This window comes from Protopterus annectens, chromosome 7.part0, assembly GCF_019279795.1.
Source record: "Protopterus annectens isolate FY-2018-M chromosome 7.part0, PAN1.0, whole genome shotgun sequence".
In the NCBI taxonomy this organism is placed as follows: Eukaryota; Metazoa; Chordata; order Ceratodontiformes; family Protopteridae; genus Protopterus; species Protopterus annectens.
The window spans coordinates 14801870-14819936 of record NC_056739.1 but is presented as its reverse complement, the minus strand read 5'-3'; the positions used below and the strand labels follow the sequence as shown (position 1 = coordinate 14819936).

Below are 18067 nucleotides of genomic sequence, written 5' to 3'. Positions count from 1 at the left end.
CAGACTGCTGCCCTCTGGAAGCAGTTAAGGGGGCATTTGTCTCTTCATCAGAGAAACTGGTTATCCATAGCAAAAGATTCCTGGGTGCAGAGAATTATATCCAGGGGTTATACTATACAAATTTCCCACATTCCCCTTACAGGAATGAAAAAAATCCCCAATGGTCCACCCCGATCAGAGGGAAGCAGCAGCATTAGAAACAAAAAAAAAACTGCTAGAAAAAGAGTCATCCAGAAGGTCCCTTCAGACCAGAAAGGATCCAGGACCTATTCAGGATTCTTCTTAGTGCCAAAGAAGACAGGGAACTTGACACCCATTCTGGATCTCAGCACACTAAACCAATTCTTGCAATATTCAGTGTTCCAAATGGTCATGGTTCAGTCCTTTCTGCCCCTACTATGAAAGATCTTCTGGATGTTCTTGATAGATCTTCAAGCTGCATATTTTCACATCAAAATAAACAGGTGGTCCAGAAAATATCTGCGCTTCCACCTGGGAGCCAGCCATTACCACTTCAGAGCACTGCCCTTTGGTTTCACAGCAGCCCCCAGGGTGTTCACCAAATGAATTATGGTGGTAGCAGTTTGAGACTGCTGGGGTTCAGAGTGTTTCAATAACTAGATGACTGGCTCCAACCTGCTCCAACCAGGCATCTAATCCTGCAGGTAAAGGATTACTTGCTCCAATTGTGCCTCCAGCTCGGCATCACAGTTGGTTACAGCAAATCACAACTCACACCTGTGCAGAGTCTGCAGTTCATAAGTGCTTGTCTGGACACAGTCAATCAAATAGCTTCTGTTCCTCCAACTGGAATCTAGACACTCAGATCCCAGGTCAGAAAAGTAATGTAACTTTCTTCTCTTCCAACACGACTGATTTTGGGATCCATGCTATCACCCTCTTCTATCTAGCCAGGTTTCATTGTCAGTCCAGTGGTATATTCTTTAGCATCGTTTAACCACCCCAGTCAAGTTTACAGACGCTTCCAAAAGATATCTTCTTTGGTGGATTCATTCAAACAAACTCTCAAAGGCTGTCCATTTGTTCTTCCCCTGCCCACTGCCATGGTGACCATAGATGCCTCCTAACTGGGGTGGAGGATGCACAACTTGTGAAGGACGTGGAAGGACAGTCCAAGGTATGAGGTCCCCTGAAGAGGCCAAAACACATATCAATGTCCTGGAAATGACAACAGTCCTTCTAGCATTGCAGTCATTTCAACACATTCTCCCTTCTGGGACAATTGCTATTCAGATGGACAATATGTCAGTGGTCTTGTGCATCAACAAACAGAGAGGAACCAAGTATTATCAGCTTTGTTGAGAAACAGTGGGGGGGGGTGGCAAGGGGTAATGTCTTCTGGGTGCTTTCTGATAGCAACACACATCCTGGGGAAAGCCAGTGGGATTGCATACGAACTAAGCAGGTCCATTCTGATGCCTCACAATTGGTCTATCAATGTCAAAGTAGAAGAGATAATTTTCTCTTAATGGGGCAGCCGTGATGTGACCTAATTGTGTCTCCCCTCAATAATGAGCACAGCATGTTCTTTGCCCTGAACCCTCCAATGGAGGAGTCACCAAGAGATGCTCTAGTCCATGACTGGCCCTTCAGTCTTCTTTATGCTTACCTACCATTACTTCTCATTCTGAAATTTCTACATAAAACATTCTAGTTGAAGAGCAGTTATCCTGTCTGCCCCCTTTTAGCCTCGTCAGATTCAATTCCCATTTCTCTGGCCGTATCTTCTACATCTGCCCTGGATACTGGCTCCCGTTCCAAATCTCCTGTCTCACCCGAAAGGTATGACTTATCCAGACATAAGAGGCCTCAAAATGACCGTATGGTTTTTGCAATTCCCCTGATTGCTAGACAGCCCAAATTCTCCTCTCTAGTCGATCAGATTTTCTCTTCTCAAAAAGCTTGTACTAGAAAGATTTACAAAAGTAAATGAAGAGATGTGTATTTTGGGCCCTTAACAGGGATATGTCCCCCCTTCTGCTCCTGTACCAGCTGTACTTGATTTTCTAGATTCAATTTTCATTGAAAGGGCAAGCTTTTCTACTAGTAAAGTCCAGTTTGCTGCCATTTCAAATTTCCATCTAGGCAATAAAATCTCTACTTTAGCTTCTTCTAACTTAAGTAAAGCCTTTCTCAAAGGGGCTTATTACTTAGACCTCTGCTAAAGGACCCTACTGCTCCTTGACGTTTAACTACTGTGCTTCAGGCCCTGACTCAAACTCCATTTGAACCTTCAGTCAGGTCAGATTTAAAATTCTGGTTTGGAAAACCAGTTTTGTAGTCGCTATCACATCAGCTAAATGAGTACCTAAACTCCAGGCTCTATCTTCCAAATCTCATTACCTAGTTTTTCACAAAGACAGGGTGTCCTTATGGACTTGTCCTTTTTGCATAAGGTATCTTCTGAGTCCAACATTCACCAGGTCATTAATCTCCCATTTTTCTTTCCAGACTTATAAAATAAACAAACAAAAAAACACTAACCACTGAAGAATGCAGTGCTAAAGCAATGACTAAAGATTAAACACAAGCTCTGCAGTATCAACACAAAGAGAGAGTAGAATGCGTGTTCAGCAGTTAAAATCAAAATAAAACCAGCACAATAATGAACAGATAAAATCATTCAAACAACAGGATGTGAATCCACACAAACAAACGGGATGAACGCTTTTGGCTATGCCTTCATCAGATCCTGATCTTGTTTTTTTTTATCTACTGAACACGCATTCTACTCTCTCTTCATGGTGATATTGCAGTGCTTGTGTTAGACTTTTAAAATAAGGGAGAGAACATGCTCAATCTTTTGGATGTACATAGAACAACTTTGCTTTTATTGCCATAGAACCAAGGATTTTAGGAAAAGTGACCAGTTGTTTGTCTTTTTCTCTCCCAACAGATTTGACAAGCCAGTTTCTAAAGTTACACTGGCCAGTTGGTTAACCGATGGTATCTCCTTTGTCTATAGTAAAAGATGATTATCTTTGCCTAAACCTCCTAGTGCTGATTCCACAAGGTCTATGTCGGTCTCCTCAGCCTTTTGGTCAAAGGCTTCCATAGATAACATTTGTTCTGCTGCCATTTGGACTAATGCTCATACTTTTATTGCTCATTTCAAATTGGATAATTGGATATGCCTTTCAGAAAAAAAAGCTGCCTTTGGCTCCACACTACTCTGGAATATTCTTCCATGAGAGCAACCCAAGGTTCATCTAGCTGCGGACTCTGTCCCACAGTTCAGGAATGAATGAAAATGACAACATTAGATAAAAAAGTAATGTACTCATTATAATGCTCCATCTGTGTTGTCCATTTTCATTCTTCCTCAACTTCCCACCCACCTACTCCCTTCCCTTTTCTCCTGGAAAGACCTAAGAGTTTTTCTTTGGGATCGGTTGTTCCTTGTTTGAGCTCCAGCTGTTTTTTCTTATTCTGTCCTTTATTATTTCCTTAAGGTATTTTCTCTTTATCTCCAAAACGCAAGCCGGGACAGAGGCCAAGAAGTGGTACACAAACTTTATTCAAATAAGACAAGCTGTTTTGTCTCAATTAAAATTCAAAAACAAGACTTCATCAGATCTAACATTCTTTAGCAAACATAGAATAAATAGTAGTAGTTAACCATTTGCCAATTATTGGCATAAATACAATAAAGTAAGATAAGAAATATGTAATAAAATAAAATAAACCTTAAAAATAAGCAATAAGTATAAAACCATTATAAACATATCTTACAAAAATATAAATTTATCTCACTAAAGATTTAAGCTTTAAAAGACAACCTGTAAAAGTCAGGTCTTTAATGCCAGACCAACCCAGAGAGTTAAAATATAATATCCAAACAGTTTCGTTTTCCCCAAAAATAATGACCAAGCTCCTCCCCTAATATTGCAAACAACCTGTTCAAGCACAAGAAATTTAAATCAGTGTCCTTGACATTCTAAAAGGTGTTGATACAAAGCATTTGGTGTTTTTTTTAATCTCATATTGATGTTCATATATCCTATCTCTTAACCTTCGCTCGGTCTTACCAATGTAAAAGGCTGAACGTTCTTGACACAATGCAGTGTATACCATATCCCTAGTATTACAATTAAACTTGCTCCTCATCCTAAAAGAAAAAAAACATTATTGTCAAAAAGCTCACCTACATAAATGTGTTTACAAAAGGGGCAACATCCACATTTGTTACCATGCTCACTGAACACAGTTCAATCAAGTTCTTAAAATTGAGTCCTTTATTGTACAGGTTCATCCTTTCTATTTACAAACTTCTGGAAGAATGAGTTTTTAAAGGGACATCATTGCCCTTTATATTGAGCTCCAGATATGGTTTCTTTCTGTATTCAGCAGTTTTAGATCTCTAAATATTTCCCTTATGGTAAAAATCAGCAAACAAGATCTGAGGTAATTTAGGGTTGGTACATTATGGGTAGGGAAGAAGCTTGAGAGTTTTTTGGTTGCCACAAGCTTTAGCAACAGCTGAGTTGGATCCGAGGATTGGATCCAAACCCATCAGTTGAGGAAGAATGAAAATGGACAGCATAGATGAAACATTTTGGTAAGTACCTAACTTCCTTTTATATATTACCCTTAATGAGAATGACTGGGATCATACCATAGATAGTTTGAGAGAACCAATAGATGGAATAGAACATTTAGGAGCTGCCTCATTCCATTAGTAGTAAAAAGGGGAGTCCTGGGGTAAATTTTCTGTTTCGCATCCATAGATCTAAGTTGAGATTGAATATGGATAGGGATGAAGTATTTTTATGTGGACAGGGGTGCCCTGTAGCAGTGGTATCCTCTGTGAGAAATATCTATTCCTCCAAACTGTTCTCTTCATGTTGGAGAAGAGATTTAGATTTCTAGACTATTTCTGATGCTATTTGACTTGTTGATGTGCAGTAAATCTATCAGTAATGGGTCAGAGGTTGCCTTGTATGCCAGAAACAGGTCACCTCTTAGCAGTCTGTAGGATACCAAGTATAGTGACAGGGCTTTGAGTAGGTCCATGTAGAATATTTTGTTAAGGCTTTCTGTTCTTTCAGTGAGGTATCTCTATGGGTGTTCCAGTTGTTGAATGTGACTGGACAGATACATGCAAAAGGAAGCATTATATTCAGTGATTGGCCTAATGAGGGTTGAGTAAAGGCGGCAGTGGCATCCTTAGATCTAAGCACAATCCCTTTAATTTAATAAGTTTACATAATTTAATACTCCCCTTAATTTAATATTTTAATTGTAATACCCTTAAAAATATAGAAAGACTTTCTTACAACAATAGACACCTGTTGGTCAAAATTTAGGTCACAGTCCATGTAAGTTCCTAAATTCCAAACGGCTGGGGCAACTCTTAGGGGTGTATTGTCAATGTGGTAGTTCCCTAGGGTAGATGACATTCCAAAGGATACATTAATGCATTTTTGACATGTAGATTTGGTCCATGATTTTGGTACCAGTTATTATATCCTGCTGGATGGCCAAGTCATTGTGGGGATTCAATGACTGCTTCTAGCTTGCAGTCATCTGCAAATTTAGTCAGCCAGAGCATTTTGGTATTGGCTTTTACTTCAGAAAAGTAGATGCTAAACAGCAGAGGTCCCAGCACAGAGATCTGGGGGGGGGGGGGGGGGCACTGGTTACTGGTTTCTGGTTTCTTTGTGGAGGTAACTTCTATTTTGATTATATGCATCCTATCTGTGAACCAGTTGGCAATCCATAGGGTGATATAGGGGTTTATTCACAGTTTATTTAGCTATTGTACTATGCCTGAGTAAGGAACTGTGTCAAAAGCTTTGGCCAGATCAAGGTATGCAGTGTGTGCCGTTTTGCCTTCATTGATTGCTTTGGTCATGTTTTCAAAAAAATCCACCATGTTGATTATAACCATCTAACTGTGATATAGTGACATGCCAGCCATTTTCTGTTTTTCTTCCCCTTACAATTTGACTTACTTATGAGTCTGAGCAGAAAGGATAGTGAAGGATCCATCTAATGACTAACCATTTTGAGTCTGTCAAGTGTAGGCAAAGAAGAAAAGACATTGGCTGTAAATATCCACAACATAAATGTTAGCTTGGGTAAGGGAAAATAATAAAATGAAAATGCTAACATGCTGTTTATGAACTTGATGCACCATTGGTGCATTTTGTATGTATGTCTTAGTGTTTCACTTTCTTTTATCTCAAGGAGCATGTGCAGTCTCTTCTAGATGGAAAACATAACCTTGACAAGATGGTGGAAATGTTACAACGGAAAGTGACAGACCTAGAAATCACTGCTCAGTCTAAAGAGGTTAGTTACAACTGCAAATGCAAATATACAAGGCATTTGTGCATGTGTGTGTGTGTGTGTATGTGTATTTTTGCCCCTCTAGGTATCTGTTTTGGACCTTCTAATCTGATGGTAATCAACCTTTGACAGCAGAAGGACTCCAGAATTGAACTCTCTTTCATTCTTTAGGACTCACTAGTTATCATTCATTTACACAATAGTCATTTTTGTGCATGCGCTTTCCCTATAATTATCAGTCATTTCTGAAAGTGACTGTAACAAAGGAGTGTCCTTAACTTTAGGAACATGCCCTTCCTTCTTTAGGTATTATACAAGGCTGTTAGTCAGCTGGACAGTCTTCTGTGGACTGGTTATTTTGCTTGTATGAGAAATTGCTGAGCCACAGCTCTAGACCAGTCTTTGGAGAGGTTTTTTTTTTGTCTTTTCTGCAAAGTCCGTTCCCTTGTTGTTGACACTGAGGGATAGCTTTCTCTTCTGCTGACCAGTGGGGATATATCTTAAGCTGGGAAGAATTGCTTTTAGCTAAACTGCTTTTTAGAGTAACTCAATGCACTTTCACATTTAATTTTACTTTTAAAGTTGACTGTCATTGTCATCATTCAGGTCACATTTAGCATGGAAAAAAAAGCTATTTCCAGGCTTAATTTTCTAAATTTAAAAGCAGCAGTAACTATTTCTGAGGTACTGTTTCATTAGTGCAGTTGTGGACAGAAAATGGTTACACAAGGGCAACTTATATATATATATATATATATATATATATATATATATATATATATATATATATATATATATATATATATTTGTTCCCACTCACCATAGCTGACTGTCAGCTGTCATGAGCTTCATTCCTTGTTCAGACAGTTTACTAGACCGTACACTTGAATCTGAGGTTCACAGTAACCAATTCAACTTTAACGTTTGGGCAGACAAGCAGTTTTGGTTTAAGCAAGGTGCTGTACAAATTGATCAAACTGATACTGAACAGCAATTCAACATTTTAAAAGAAAGACTTTATTCTTATAAAAGTAACCAATTGGAAATTAACTATCTTAAGGAATGTGTAAATGTTGAACGAGTACCTAAGGGGCTGCGTTGTTTTAAATTTCCAAACAACGTGCAGCCAGGTACATTGTATTATGATAAGTTGTGTAATATTTTTAATAGGGCTGGTTTACAGGTGCTAGAAGCTATGGTTGAAGAATATGAAGCCAAGGTTAATGCACTTTTAAAGGATTTAAATGTCATGAATGAGAAATGAATTAACAGTTCTGGTTTTTTGTCTGTCAAAAAAAGTTACGACAATGTATTTGATGAAGTGGACCAATACTGTTTAAAAATTTTAAATAGGAAAATTCATAAGTTAGAAAGGGACTTGAACGAATACAGGGAAGGGTTAGCATACCCTGTGGTAATGAGAAATAAACTAAATGAAGACTACAATAGGAATTGAGTCCAAGCTAATATATACAGAAATGACCATGTAGAGCTTCCCACTGAACCATTGAGAAGGAGTGAAAGAATAGCAGAAAAAAGTAGAAAAAACATGCACCAGGATTTTCACTTTCCCCAGGACAGGTTCATGGGGAGGGGGGAGAACTACCAGCAACAGAAATGGAGGAAAACTTAGATTTAGGTATGGACAATAATAGTCCTTTAGTTTACAATGGATAGGAAGTGATAAATCTATATGTAAATGAAGAAGGTAAAAACTACAATTTAGTTAAAGATAAGAATTTCATGATATACAATTTCACAGAAATAGAAATTAAAAAGGAATATTTTGACTTATTTACAAAAAGTCTCCACTTCATTCCAGCTTATCCGACTGAATTGAAATTGTTTGTAAGGCAGATGAATTTGATTTTAAATTTTAATGGACAGCCCCACAATAAAATCACATTAACGAGGGCCAGTACATTCAATCCCCCAACCAACCCGTGTTTAAAAGTATTTGAAGAGATGGTTACTAAAGAAATAAGAAAGATCATTTGTAAGAAAGCGGAAAGAGTTCCGGTGAATATGAAATCAGAAGAAATGTCATTAATACAGTTTCTAAGAAAAGAAAAATGTAGAACCATGAAACCAGATAAAGGAGGGGGCTTAGTTTTGATGTACACACAAGATTATGAAATGCATTTGTTTAACTTATTTCAAGATTCTGGAAAATATGAATTGGTATCTAGAAATGAAGTGAATCTGGGCTATTCCAAAATCAAATATACTTTAAATGACCATTTACTTCAAGGTTTTATTAATGAAGAGCTTTATAATTATTTGAATGTCAACAAACCCAAAATCCCAATAATTTTTGGAATTCCGAAGACACATAAAGGCCTAGAACCATTAAAGTTCAGGCCGATAGTCTCAGGTAAAGGAGGGATTTTAGAACCTATAGGCAAGTTTGTGGACTTCAAATTAAAAAGTTTTGCTACAACATTGCAACACATATGTAAAGATTCTTGGGATTTTCTAAGAAACATACAGGGAGAATTCTTCCAAGTAGATTTAATATTAATTGCCATTGATGTTGTGGACTTGTTCCCAAGTATTCCCCACGAGCAGGGACTGGAATGGTTTAATGAAACACTAGTTAAAGAATCAAATTTGTCAACTAACACTATAAACTTACTAGTGGAATTCATGGAGATTATATTAAAAAATTAAAAAATAATTTCATGTTTTTCAATGGAGAAACATATAGACAAAAGAAGGGGGTGGCAATGGGGGCACCATGTGCCTCCATGTATGCCAATATAATATTACATAAATGGGAACAGGAGTTTATCTTTTCCACCCAATGGAAAGAATGCATCAAGCACTACACGAGGTTTTTAGATGACATAAGTATATTGTGGACCGGTACTGAGATACAATTTTTGGAATTTTTCGAATACATTAGTTCCACAAATCATTTTTTGTCATTCACGTATAGCATGAGTGATGAAAAAATGAATTATTTGGATGTTACAATTTCTAAAGACTGTGTCAACAACAGGTTTACATCTAAACTGTATAGAAAATCCACTTTTTCCAACACGTATTTACACTATGCAAGTGGTCACCCTTACTATCAAAAGAAAGGCATAGTCAAAGGGCAAATGGTAAGGGCATCAAGAATGTCAAGTACCCTAGAATTCTTCATGGAAGAATTGTTGGTAATAAAAAACATGTTTTTGGAAAGGGGATACCCTGAAGAGTTGATAGATGTGATAAGTAAAGAGGTCATAGAACATAGGGAGAACAAATTCCCCCCTTTATTAGGCTTAGGCCAGACTGGAGAAGTGAAATCTAGTGAAACCAATAATGCTGCTTTTCCTAATAGCTATATACATACTTATTCAAGTTATTCACAGCAAATTGAAGAAGTGATTAGTAAATTTTGGCCGGTTTTAACTGGACATGAAGAATTAAGTAAATATATTCCAAAGCATCCTAAGTTCACGAGACGTAGGGACACTAATATAAAGGAATTATTTGAGAAATTTCAGCAACAAGAAAGAATTAGTAACAACAAGAATTTGAAAAAAGGCACCTACAAATGTGGAAGCTGTAAACAATGTATACACATTTTGAACAGAGATTCCTTATACATTCCCTCTAGGAATTTTTGTTTCAAAGCCAACATTTATGCAAACTGTGCAACACAAGGAATAGTTTACTTGGGATATTGTACCAAGTGTTTCAGTTTCTATGTAGGTAAAACAGAAAGGTCCCTGAGAAAGAGAATTTACGAGCATATGTATGAGGTCTCTAGAAAAAAAGACACAAATGCCTTTTATAAACACTCAATTTTATGTCCTGAAATGTCTATAAAATTCATTGTGTTAGAACAGGTGCAAGTGGATAGTAGAGGGGGAGACTGGGAGACACGTTTAGAATATAAGGAACTTTTGTGGCAGCTTAAATTGGATGCTGCCACAAGTCCCGGTCTAAACGATAGTATAAACATTAAGAGTGTCCTTAAATTAAGAATGGCCAGATTGTGATTTATAAGTAAAGAGATGAGACTATAAATTAATATTTAATCAGCTGAATAAAATATGTCTGTAGCTCAGTGGATTAATAAAATCATATACAGATTTCATAACAATACATTAATTGTAAGTAATTTTTATAAGTATTGTATTATTGAATGATAGTTTAGTAAATATGCAATAAGCTAATTGAAAAAACATACATTTAAACTTTTTAGTATTTACATAATATTGATCTATTTAATAAATAGTATATAGATTTATTTATAAGAAATGCATGGTTCTATGCTTAAAACAAGTTTTTTGCATATAGATTTATAGATTTGGTACACCTTTTAAAAAAATTTTATGAATTAATTTAGTGACAATGTATAGTAATTTGATAAAATGAGTTTTGTATAAAGTTTTACATTATATGTATGTCAGTATTTGTGAATTGTACAACAGTGGTAAGTGGATGAAAAATTGACAGGTTTGAAACCTTTTGTATAGCTTTAAAGCTTAATTACTAAAGCTATCACATGATGGTTAATGGACCCCATATATATATATACAGCCAGATTTCCACTGGTATTTCATCTTGATAAAGCTTGGCAATGGGACCAAGCGAAAGCGCTTGATTTAAACTGTTGGTTTTTCATTTTGTTGAAGTATTGTGCTGAACAGCAAGATTTTAAAAAAAGTTTTTAGACAAGAGCATTAAAATTATCTACTATGTTCCTCCATTGACTGGTTCTTTGAGCAGTGGAAGGGTTGCTTTGGTGTTTGCTGCTTACATTTCGTTATATATATATATATATATATATGTATATATATATATATATATATATATATATATATATATATATGTTTGTTCCCACTCACCATAGCTGACTGTCAGCTGCCATGAGCTTCATTCCTTGTTCAGACAGTTTACTAGACCTGCTTTAGCCTCACCTAAGCTCAACCCTTCTCATGTCTATGGCCAGGGAGGAAATTGAGGACTCTTGTGCAGCATCATAGCCCTGCTGAAGAGTGTGCTCTAACCTTCTCCCACTCTGGGGCAGCCTTGCAAGCTCCACAACTGCTGCATTCTGGAGATGCATGTAGGCTGCCATGCATGTACAACCTCCTTACCAAATGGTTTACAGCCTGCAACATGGAACCCATCTGGCTGTTAACACTGCTACTTCAGCAAGCATAGACCCCCTAGTGTGGGTGAGCTACCATTTTCCACTCACTCCCATTTCCCCTGGTTTGATCCATCCATTACCCGTGCCACTACTTGAACATAGATTTTCTGGGGCACAATACTTTATCCCACTGCACCATAGGGATGGAGCACAAGGCCTACTGTTGGTCTAATGGCTTATAACTGTTGGAATGATGGCAGGAAACCTGACAGAGAGACCATCTATGTACAAGGAATGGGCTACATCTTAACCCAGAAGGGACAGTGATGCTTAGCTTGGAAAGGTACATCCAAATAACTATGGATGAGGATGTAGGTGACTGCAGCAGAAAAGGGGTTATTGTTTAGACAATGTACAAAATGTAAAATGAAATGCATAACATAGCAGAGGAGCAAACAAGGGTTACTTGAAATATGGCTGGTTAGTCTTACACAACAGTGGAATGAATACAGGTAGAACGATAGGAGCTGCATGCAGTAATACAAGTGAGAATGGATGGACATTGCTGGTATCACCAGAAGTGAGGGCTAATGTCAAGATGGGGTGGAACATTGAGGTGCCTAGGTCTAGTCTTTTTAGGAATGATACAGAAGGAAGTTGGGGGTGGAATAGCTGTCTTCCTAAAGGAATTCACCAGATAGAATTTGTGGGTGGAATAGAAGTCTACATAGGGTCAGATAGATGGAAGAACACCAGACTAGGAATGGGGCAAGGGAATAACTGGTGTTAGAAGCTAGGTTAAGTGACATTTCATTTAAAATAGAGGAACATATAGGAGCTGGTGGATTGACATAGTGCATCATCCACCTTGCATTAGAGAGGATGTGACACTGAAGAGCAGAATAAAGGAGTAGGGTAGGATGAAGAGAACAAGAGATCTGACACTCATGAGCTAGAAGATTCCAAGCTCCATGTAGCTAAGGAGGAGGAGTTAAGTTGATTTCAGTGCTTTATTTTTAACTTGCTTATTCTTATAGGGTCGAAAGAATTTTTAGTAGTGACAGCAAGACTAAACAGATTCCCACAATCAGAAATCCTGAAAATTGGAATCAGCAACTTTTGAAACAGACAACAAAACATATACATATTTAAAACAATCTTGTGTTTAATCTTGATAGCTCTAAAAATAGGAGATTTTGTGTTTTGTTTTCATATACAATGAAATATTTCCTGGATATGCTGTGATGGAAAACATTATAAAATAACATTGCTAACTGAAATTCAGTCCTTTTAAGTAGAGATTACGGGTCTGTATTTAATCATGCAAACTTACTTAGTCCAAGTTCAGTATATCTAAACTTGTTCAATCTAAAAAAAAAAAGGAAAAAAGGAAAAATATTGAAAATGAAAAAAAAAATGTTTTTATGGAGGCAAGCCCCCCATACCCCCTACATGGGGAGCTGTGTCCCTCTCACCCCTACTAATTATATATTCCAACTCTGAAACTGCACAACAGTGGGAAAAATAACAGACTCCCATAACCCACTATGTGTAATCTCGCAAAGACCAATCACATCACAGCATACGTATAGGGCTGTGTAAGTCAGTCTAACACAAGATTCATTTACATTACAATCGCAAAACCAAATGCATATGGTCAAAAATACATTATTTGATGAAATAAACATTAATGTAATGCTTAACATCTAAAATTAGACCAAATGAAATTAGAACAAATGAGTGGAACCTGAGACAAGAGATGCGTTATTTCATATAAAATACATTGATGTAAACCAACAGTACCATTGACCATAAAGCAAAGAGCTTCATGATACAAAGTATTTAACTGATGCATGTTATATGTATCATTTTCTGCAGTTGGAATAAAAAAGCAAAGACATTATTAGAAACAGTAGCAAAGATATATTCAGAAATGTTCTGATATTATAATTAAGACTTCTAGATACCCCATCAGATTGATGATTTTGATGATTTCTTCAGTTTTTTCTTGCCTTCTCAAGGAGAAGCATCTCAGGGTCTTCACAAGAGCAGCAGTTGGCTAAGAGCTTCGTTTCTGGCAGGTAAGTCCCCATTTGGGAACTCTGTCGAATATCAATGTATGTATGTCTCTTTAAGAAGCTATCCAAGGGCTTGCACAAGTGCATAAAATAATGAGCACATGCAAGTCTGACTGCCATTTTGTAGTAAGCTGTTGAGATGTAAGTATGTCTGTATGTAAGGTCTGTCTGTTAATCAGTTTGTTTATATTTGATGATGCTGCATCCATCCTGATGTGTTTTTATGTAATAAAGCATCTTAAACAAACTACCCCACCTACTTCGTCTTCTGTGTATAGAAGGATGAGCAACATAGTGTCAGAAGTGCCATATCTAAAGGATACGATGTCAGAAGAGGCAAGGTTGAAATTATTTTGGGCCAGAAAGAACTCCAGTTTCGCCAGTGAATTTGAGAGGCATCTAGCTACGGTTAGTGGTATAAATAGAAGTGGACCATTCCCTGATGCACGTATAATTCATAAAAACAGGTCAGATATGAATTTCAGATGTTAAAACTTGCTCAAACTATTTCTTATTCACAAAATATGAAATGAAGCATACAGAACGCTCTAAACGATATTTAAATAAGTCAAAATGTATGATATTGATAGAAATATTCAAATTTCTACGGAAAATGTTTGAAATATAGTCTGAATTGAATAAAATGAAAGAGACAACTGCATTTTTTGCAAAGTATCTAGCTTTTTTGTATTAACTGAGGCTATCCGAGTTATCAGAGGTGTATGAAGTGTTCACATGTTTATGCAGTGTTACAGTAAAGTTATTTTGCAAATACAGCCATTTCAGAGCATATTTCGCAAAGTACAGTATTTCAAAGAGTCTGTTGTGCATTTGGGTGTTACTACAAGCTGCAGAGATGCAACCTATTCGTTCATAATTACAAGGGCCATATTTTTTGTGCATTTGAGCACATACTTTGTTGGCTTGGCAGATGGTTTTAGAAAACCAAGTGCACTTGTGTTTGATAATAATATTGCAGAGAAATGGAGAGTGTTTGAGCAAGAGTACAATATTTTCATGCTGGTTGCATTTTATGATAAAGATGACCCTACAAAGGCATTTATTTTACTTAATTTAGCTGGGTCAGAAGCCATTGAGAGGGAACGTTCATTTGTGTATGCACCTGCTATCTTTGCTGGAGAAGGGAAAAAATCATCATATTGTTGTACTGGCTGAGTCTAGAGAAAACCCTGAGTGCTTAAAATGTAAATTTAGAGAAATGTGTAACCCCCAGACAAGCATTACAATGGAGAGGCACTTATTTTATACAAGGGATCAAAAGCCTGGTGAAACATTTGCAGTATATATAACTGACTTGAGAAATAAAGCTAAAACATGCAGATTTGTTGATTTAAGGAATGAGTTGATAAGAGACAGACTTGTGTATGGTATTAAAGATGATGCTGTGAGAAAGATTTTGCTTCATGACAGTGATTTAACTTTGAATAAAGCAATTGAGATTTGTCAGATATACAAGCTCACAGAAAAGAACACAAATATGCTTACAAGTGAGAGGTATGTTTCCAGTAACTTCTAAGGCTGACGTTGATAGCCCAGGCACATGACAGCAACTGTAACCCCTGCAACACTTACTGGTAAACCCCAGAGCTTTCCAGCAAGTTCCAGAGTTCACACAGGCTCAGTGAAGCATAAAAGTGAGTCAACAAACTCAAAGTATGGGCCCCAACCCAATTTCATTGTCAATTGTCGTAATTATGGTGGTAGTCATGAATCTAAAAGGGAAATGTGTTTAGCTTTTGGTCAGCAATGCCACAGATGTAATCAATGGAATAATTTCAAAAGGCTTTGTAAATCAAACGAATGCGTGAATTCTTTTATTAAAAGGGAACATTTCCAAAAACGAGTTGATCAATTAGAAAGCCATGACCCAAGGTCACTTACTTTTTATGCTGATGGTGTGTCAGTGCTTTGTGAAACAGTAAATGCAATAGATTTACGGGCCAAGAATGAAGTAATGTTAAGTTGTCAATCTCGCCTTCATTCTTGCTGGATGGGTTCGGAGCCGATCCTCGGCTCCGACTCGGCCAAAACTAAAGCTCGAGAGCTAATTCCACCAGCTCGAGGCTCCCCTATATCCCACAATGCTAGGCGGTAACTACTCGGATCTCGTTTGCCGCTATAGCTGACGAGGTGCTTTTCTACCGGCTCAGGCAGGTGAGTTAGACTTTTACCTTATTAGGTACTTCTAAAACCCCCTTTTTTGTTGTCATACATAACCTTTTAGTTTAATTTAAGTATTTAGATCAATCGACCCCTGTTTGTCGAGTCTTTTTTCCCTTTCTTCCCTTATCTTGTAGGCCTTCGGCCCCTACCCTTCCCCCAGTCCATTAGTGACTAAATTAGTTGTCCTTTTTTCTGTTAAGGGCTTGTGTGTGTATGTTTGTGGCTTGTTTTAGCCTTTAATAATTTAATTTAATAATTTAATAATTTTTTCTGTAAAGGGTGTGTCTGTAGTGTGTTTGTGTTGTGTCAGGCACTCCTTTTTACAATGTCAAAAGACAAGGTCTCAGGCTTCAAGAAGTGTGACTCGTGCTGTCAGAAAATGTCTCTGACAGACGGTCACACTTCTTGTGTGTATTGCCTGGGACCTGTGCACCTGCAGGACTCTTGTGCTGTTTGTCATAGTTTTAGCCCTAGAGTCCTGCAGGAACGCAAGAATAAGCTAATCTTGCGGGGCTTATTAAAGCCTGAAGGCCCCCCGACTCAGTCTGTGTCGGGGAAGCCTTCCAAAACTTCCAAACAGTCGGCTTCTGTTCCAGAGTCGACTGCTGGAAAGACTAAGTCGGCTTCGACATCGGCTCCGGCTGGAGCCGATGTTTCCAAGCCTCATACTGTTACCTCGGCTCCGGCTGGAGCCGAGGCTGATAAAACTCCGTCAGCTCCGATACTTTTATCGGAGCCACAGTCTAGGAAGAGGTCCAGATCCCCCTCTATCGGCTCCGTGCATTCGGCGCCAGGATCCCCTCTCCTTTCTGAACGGGGCCATAAAACTCATTCCTCACGGTCTTCCAGGTTATCTGACCATGATTTGCAAAGAGTAGTGAGTAGACTTCTCAAGTCCGAGGCACTGGCCCAAATGCTGCATAGCCCGACTCACCAGTCAGTGGCTATTTCCGTTCCCCAATACATTCCTCCTCCGACTCCTTTGAGTTTGGAGCCAGGGCTTGTCGGAGCCATGGCTGTCGGTGCGTCGGATCCGATACCTTCCCTTTCGGCTCCGTCGTCTGCTCCGATCTCCTCCTTGGAGGGATCTTGGCGCCGAGCTTCCCTCATCGGCTCCGAGGGGGCGAGTGGCATCGGACCCTTGTCCGACCCCACTCTGCCTCTCGGGGCGGGGCTTCGGCGTTGGTGAGTTTGGCTCCAACATCGGCTTCGGAGCCGTCCCTGTCGGTGCCGGGGGAGGTCCTTGTCTCTTTGGAGCGGGGGCCTCTGGCCTTGCCTGACAGGGGTGCCTTCGAGGTCATGCGGAGCGTGCTAGAACCAGGTTCTGCCCCACAGTCAGCTCCTTCAGCCCCCCCCCCATCTACAGTGCCTGCGGTGATTTCTACTCATCCCCTTGTCTTAGACCGCAGAGAGCCAACTCCTCAAGTTTCCCCATTGGGAATTTCCTCCTCTTCCGAGGCCTCTCCTGACCCGGCAGGAGATCCCCCAAGGAAGAGGCAGTGCAAGAGGAAGCACATTGACTCCCCTGAGTCTATCACCTCTGACACTGACTTAGAGGAATCCGAAGGTTCCCTAGATCTCCCTCTGAGGATGTCTCCTTTGCTGACATCCTTGAGATCCTGAAACAGAGGGGGAACTGGCCAGCCCTTAACCCTTCGGAGGATGAGTCAGTGTATCTTGAGGAGTTTGGCTCTCGCCCTTCTACCTCCTGGGTGTCCCCTCCCTTTGACCCCCTTATGGAAGTGGTGGCAAGGAAAGCTTGGACGGCTCCTGATTCAGTGGAACCCACCCCGAGGAGACCATCTAAATTTATCACTGCCCCTAGAGATAAAGATTTTTTATCCAAAGGTGTCCCTGTTGATGCCATGGTGGTGGCTGCAGCCACTAAGAAGGAGTTAGCTGATCCTTCGGTTCCTGTCCATCCTCCTAATAAGGAATCTAGGACCATGGACAGGTACGGCAAGCAGATGTTCTCATCAGCGACCTTTTCGATGCGTTCGCTGAATTACTTATGCCACTTCATTCGTCTCCAGAGAGATTTACTCAAGGATATGGGTGAATTGATAAAGGATCCTACAGCTGAGGGGTTCAAAGACACAATGAACTCCCAGTTGGCAACCCTGAATTCCATCGTTAACTCCTCCATGCGGCTGGTATCATATGCTGCAGATGGGGCGAGTAGAGTCGCAGGTACAGGTGTTGCCTTACGACGTCATGCCTGGATGCGGCTATGTAACTTTGTGGACCCTTTCAAGGCGTCCTTCACCAATTCTCCCTTTGATGGATCATCCTTGTTTGGTCCTCAGGTGAAGGATACATTGACCAGGTGCGAGGTAGAAGGTAAGACTCTCTCTGCCGTAGGAGTCCATTTTTCTACCCCTTCTAGACCCTATCCCAAAGG

The 18067-nt window shown here is 39.1% G+C and overlaps 1 protein-coding gene across 1 annotated transcript in view; it reads left to right on the top strand.

Annotated features, from left to right (window-relative positions):
• Positions 1-18067, top strand: part of LOC122805771 (synaptonemal complex protein 1-like) — a 5909626-nt gene that overhangs the window by 2647839 nt on the left and 3243720 nt on the right. The window contains exon 12 of the mRNA XM_044076039.1: positions 6211-6315. Within this exon, the coding sequence (XP_043931974.1) occupies positions 6211-6315 (105 nt within the window). The remainder of the gene's footprint in view (positions 1-6210; positions 6316-18067) is intronic.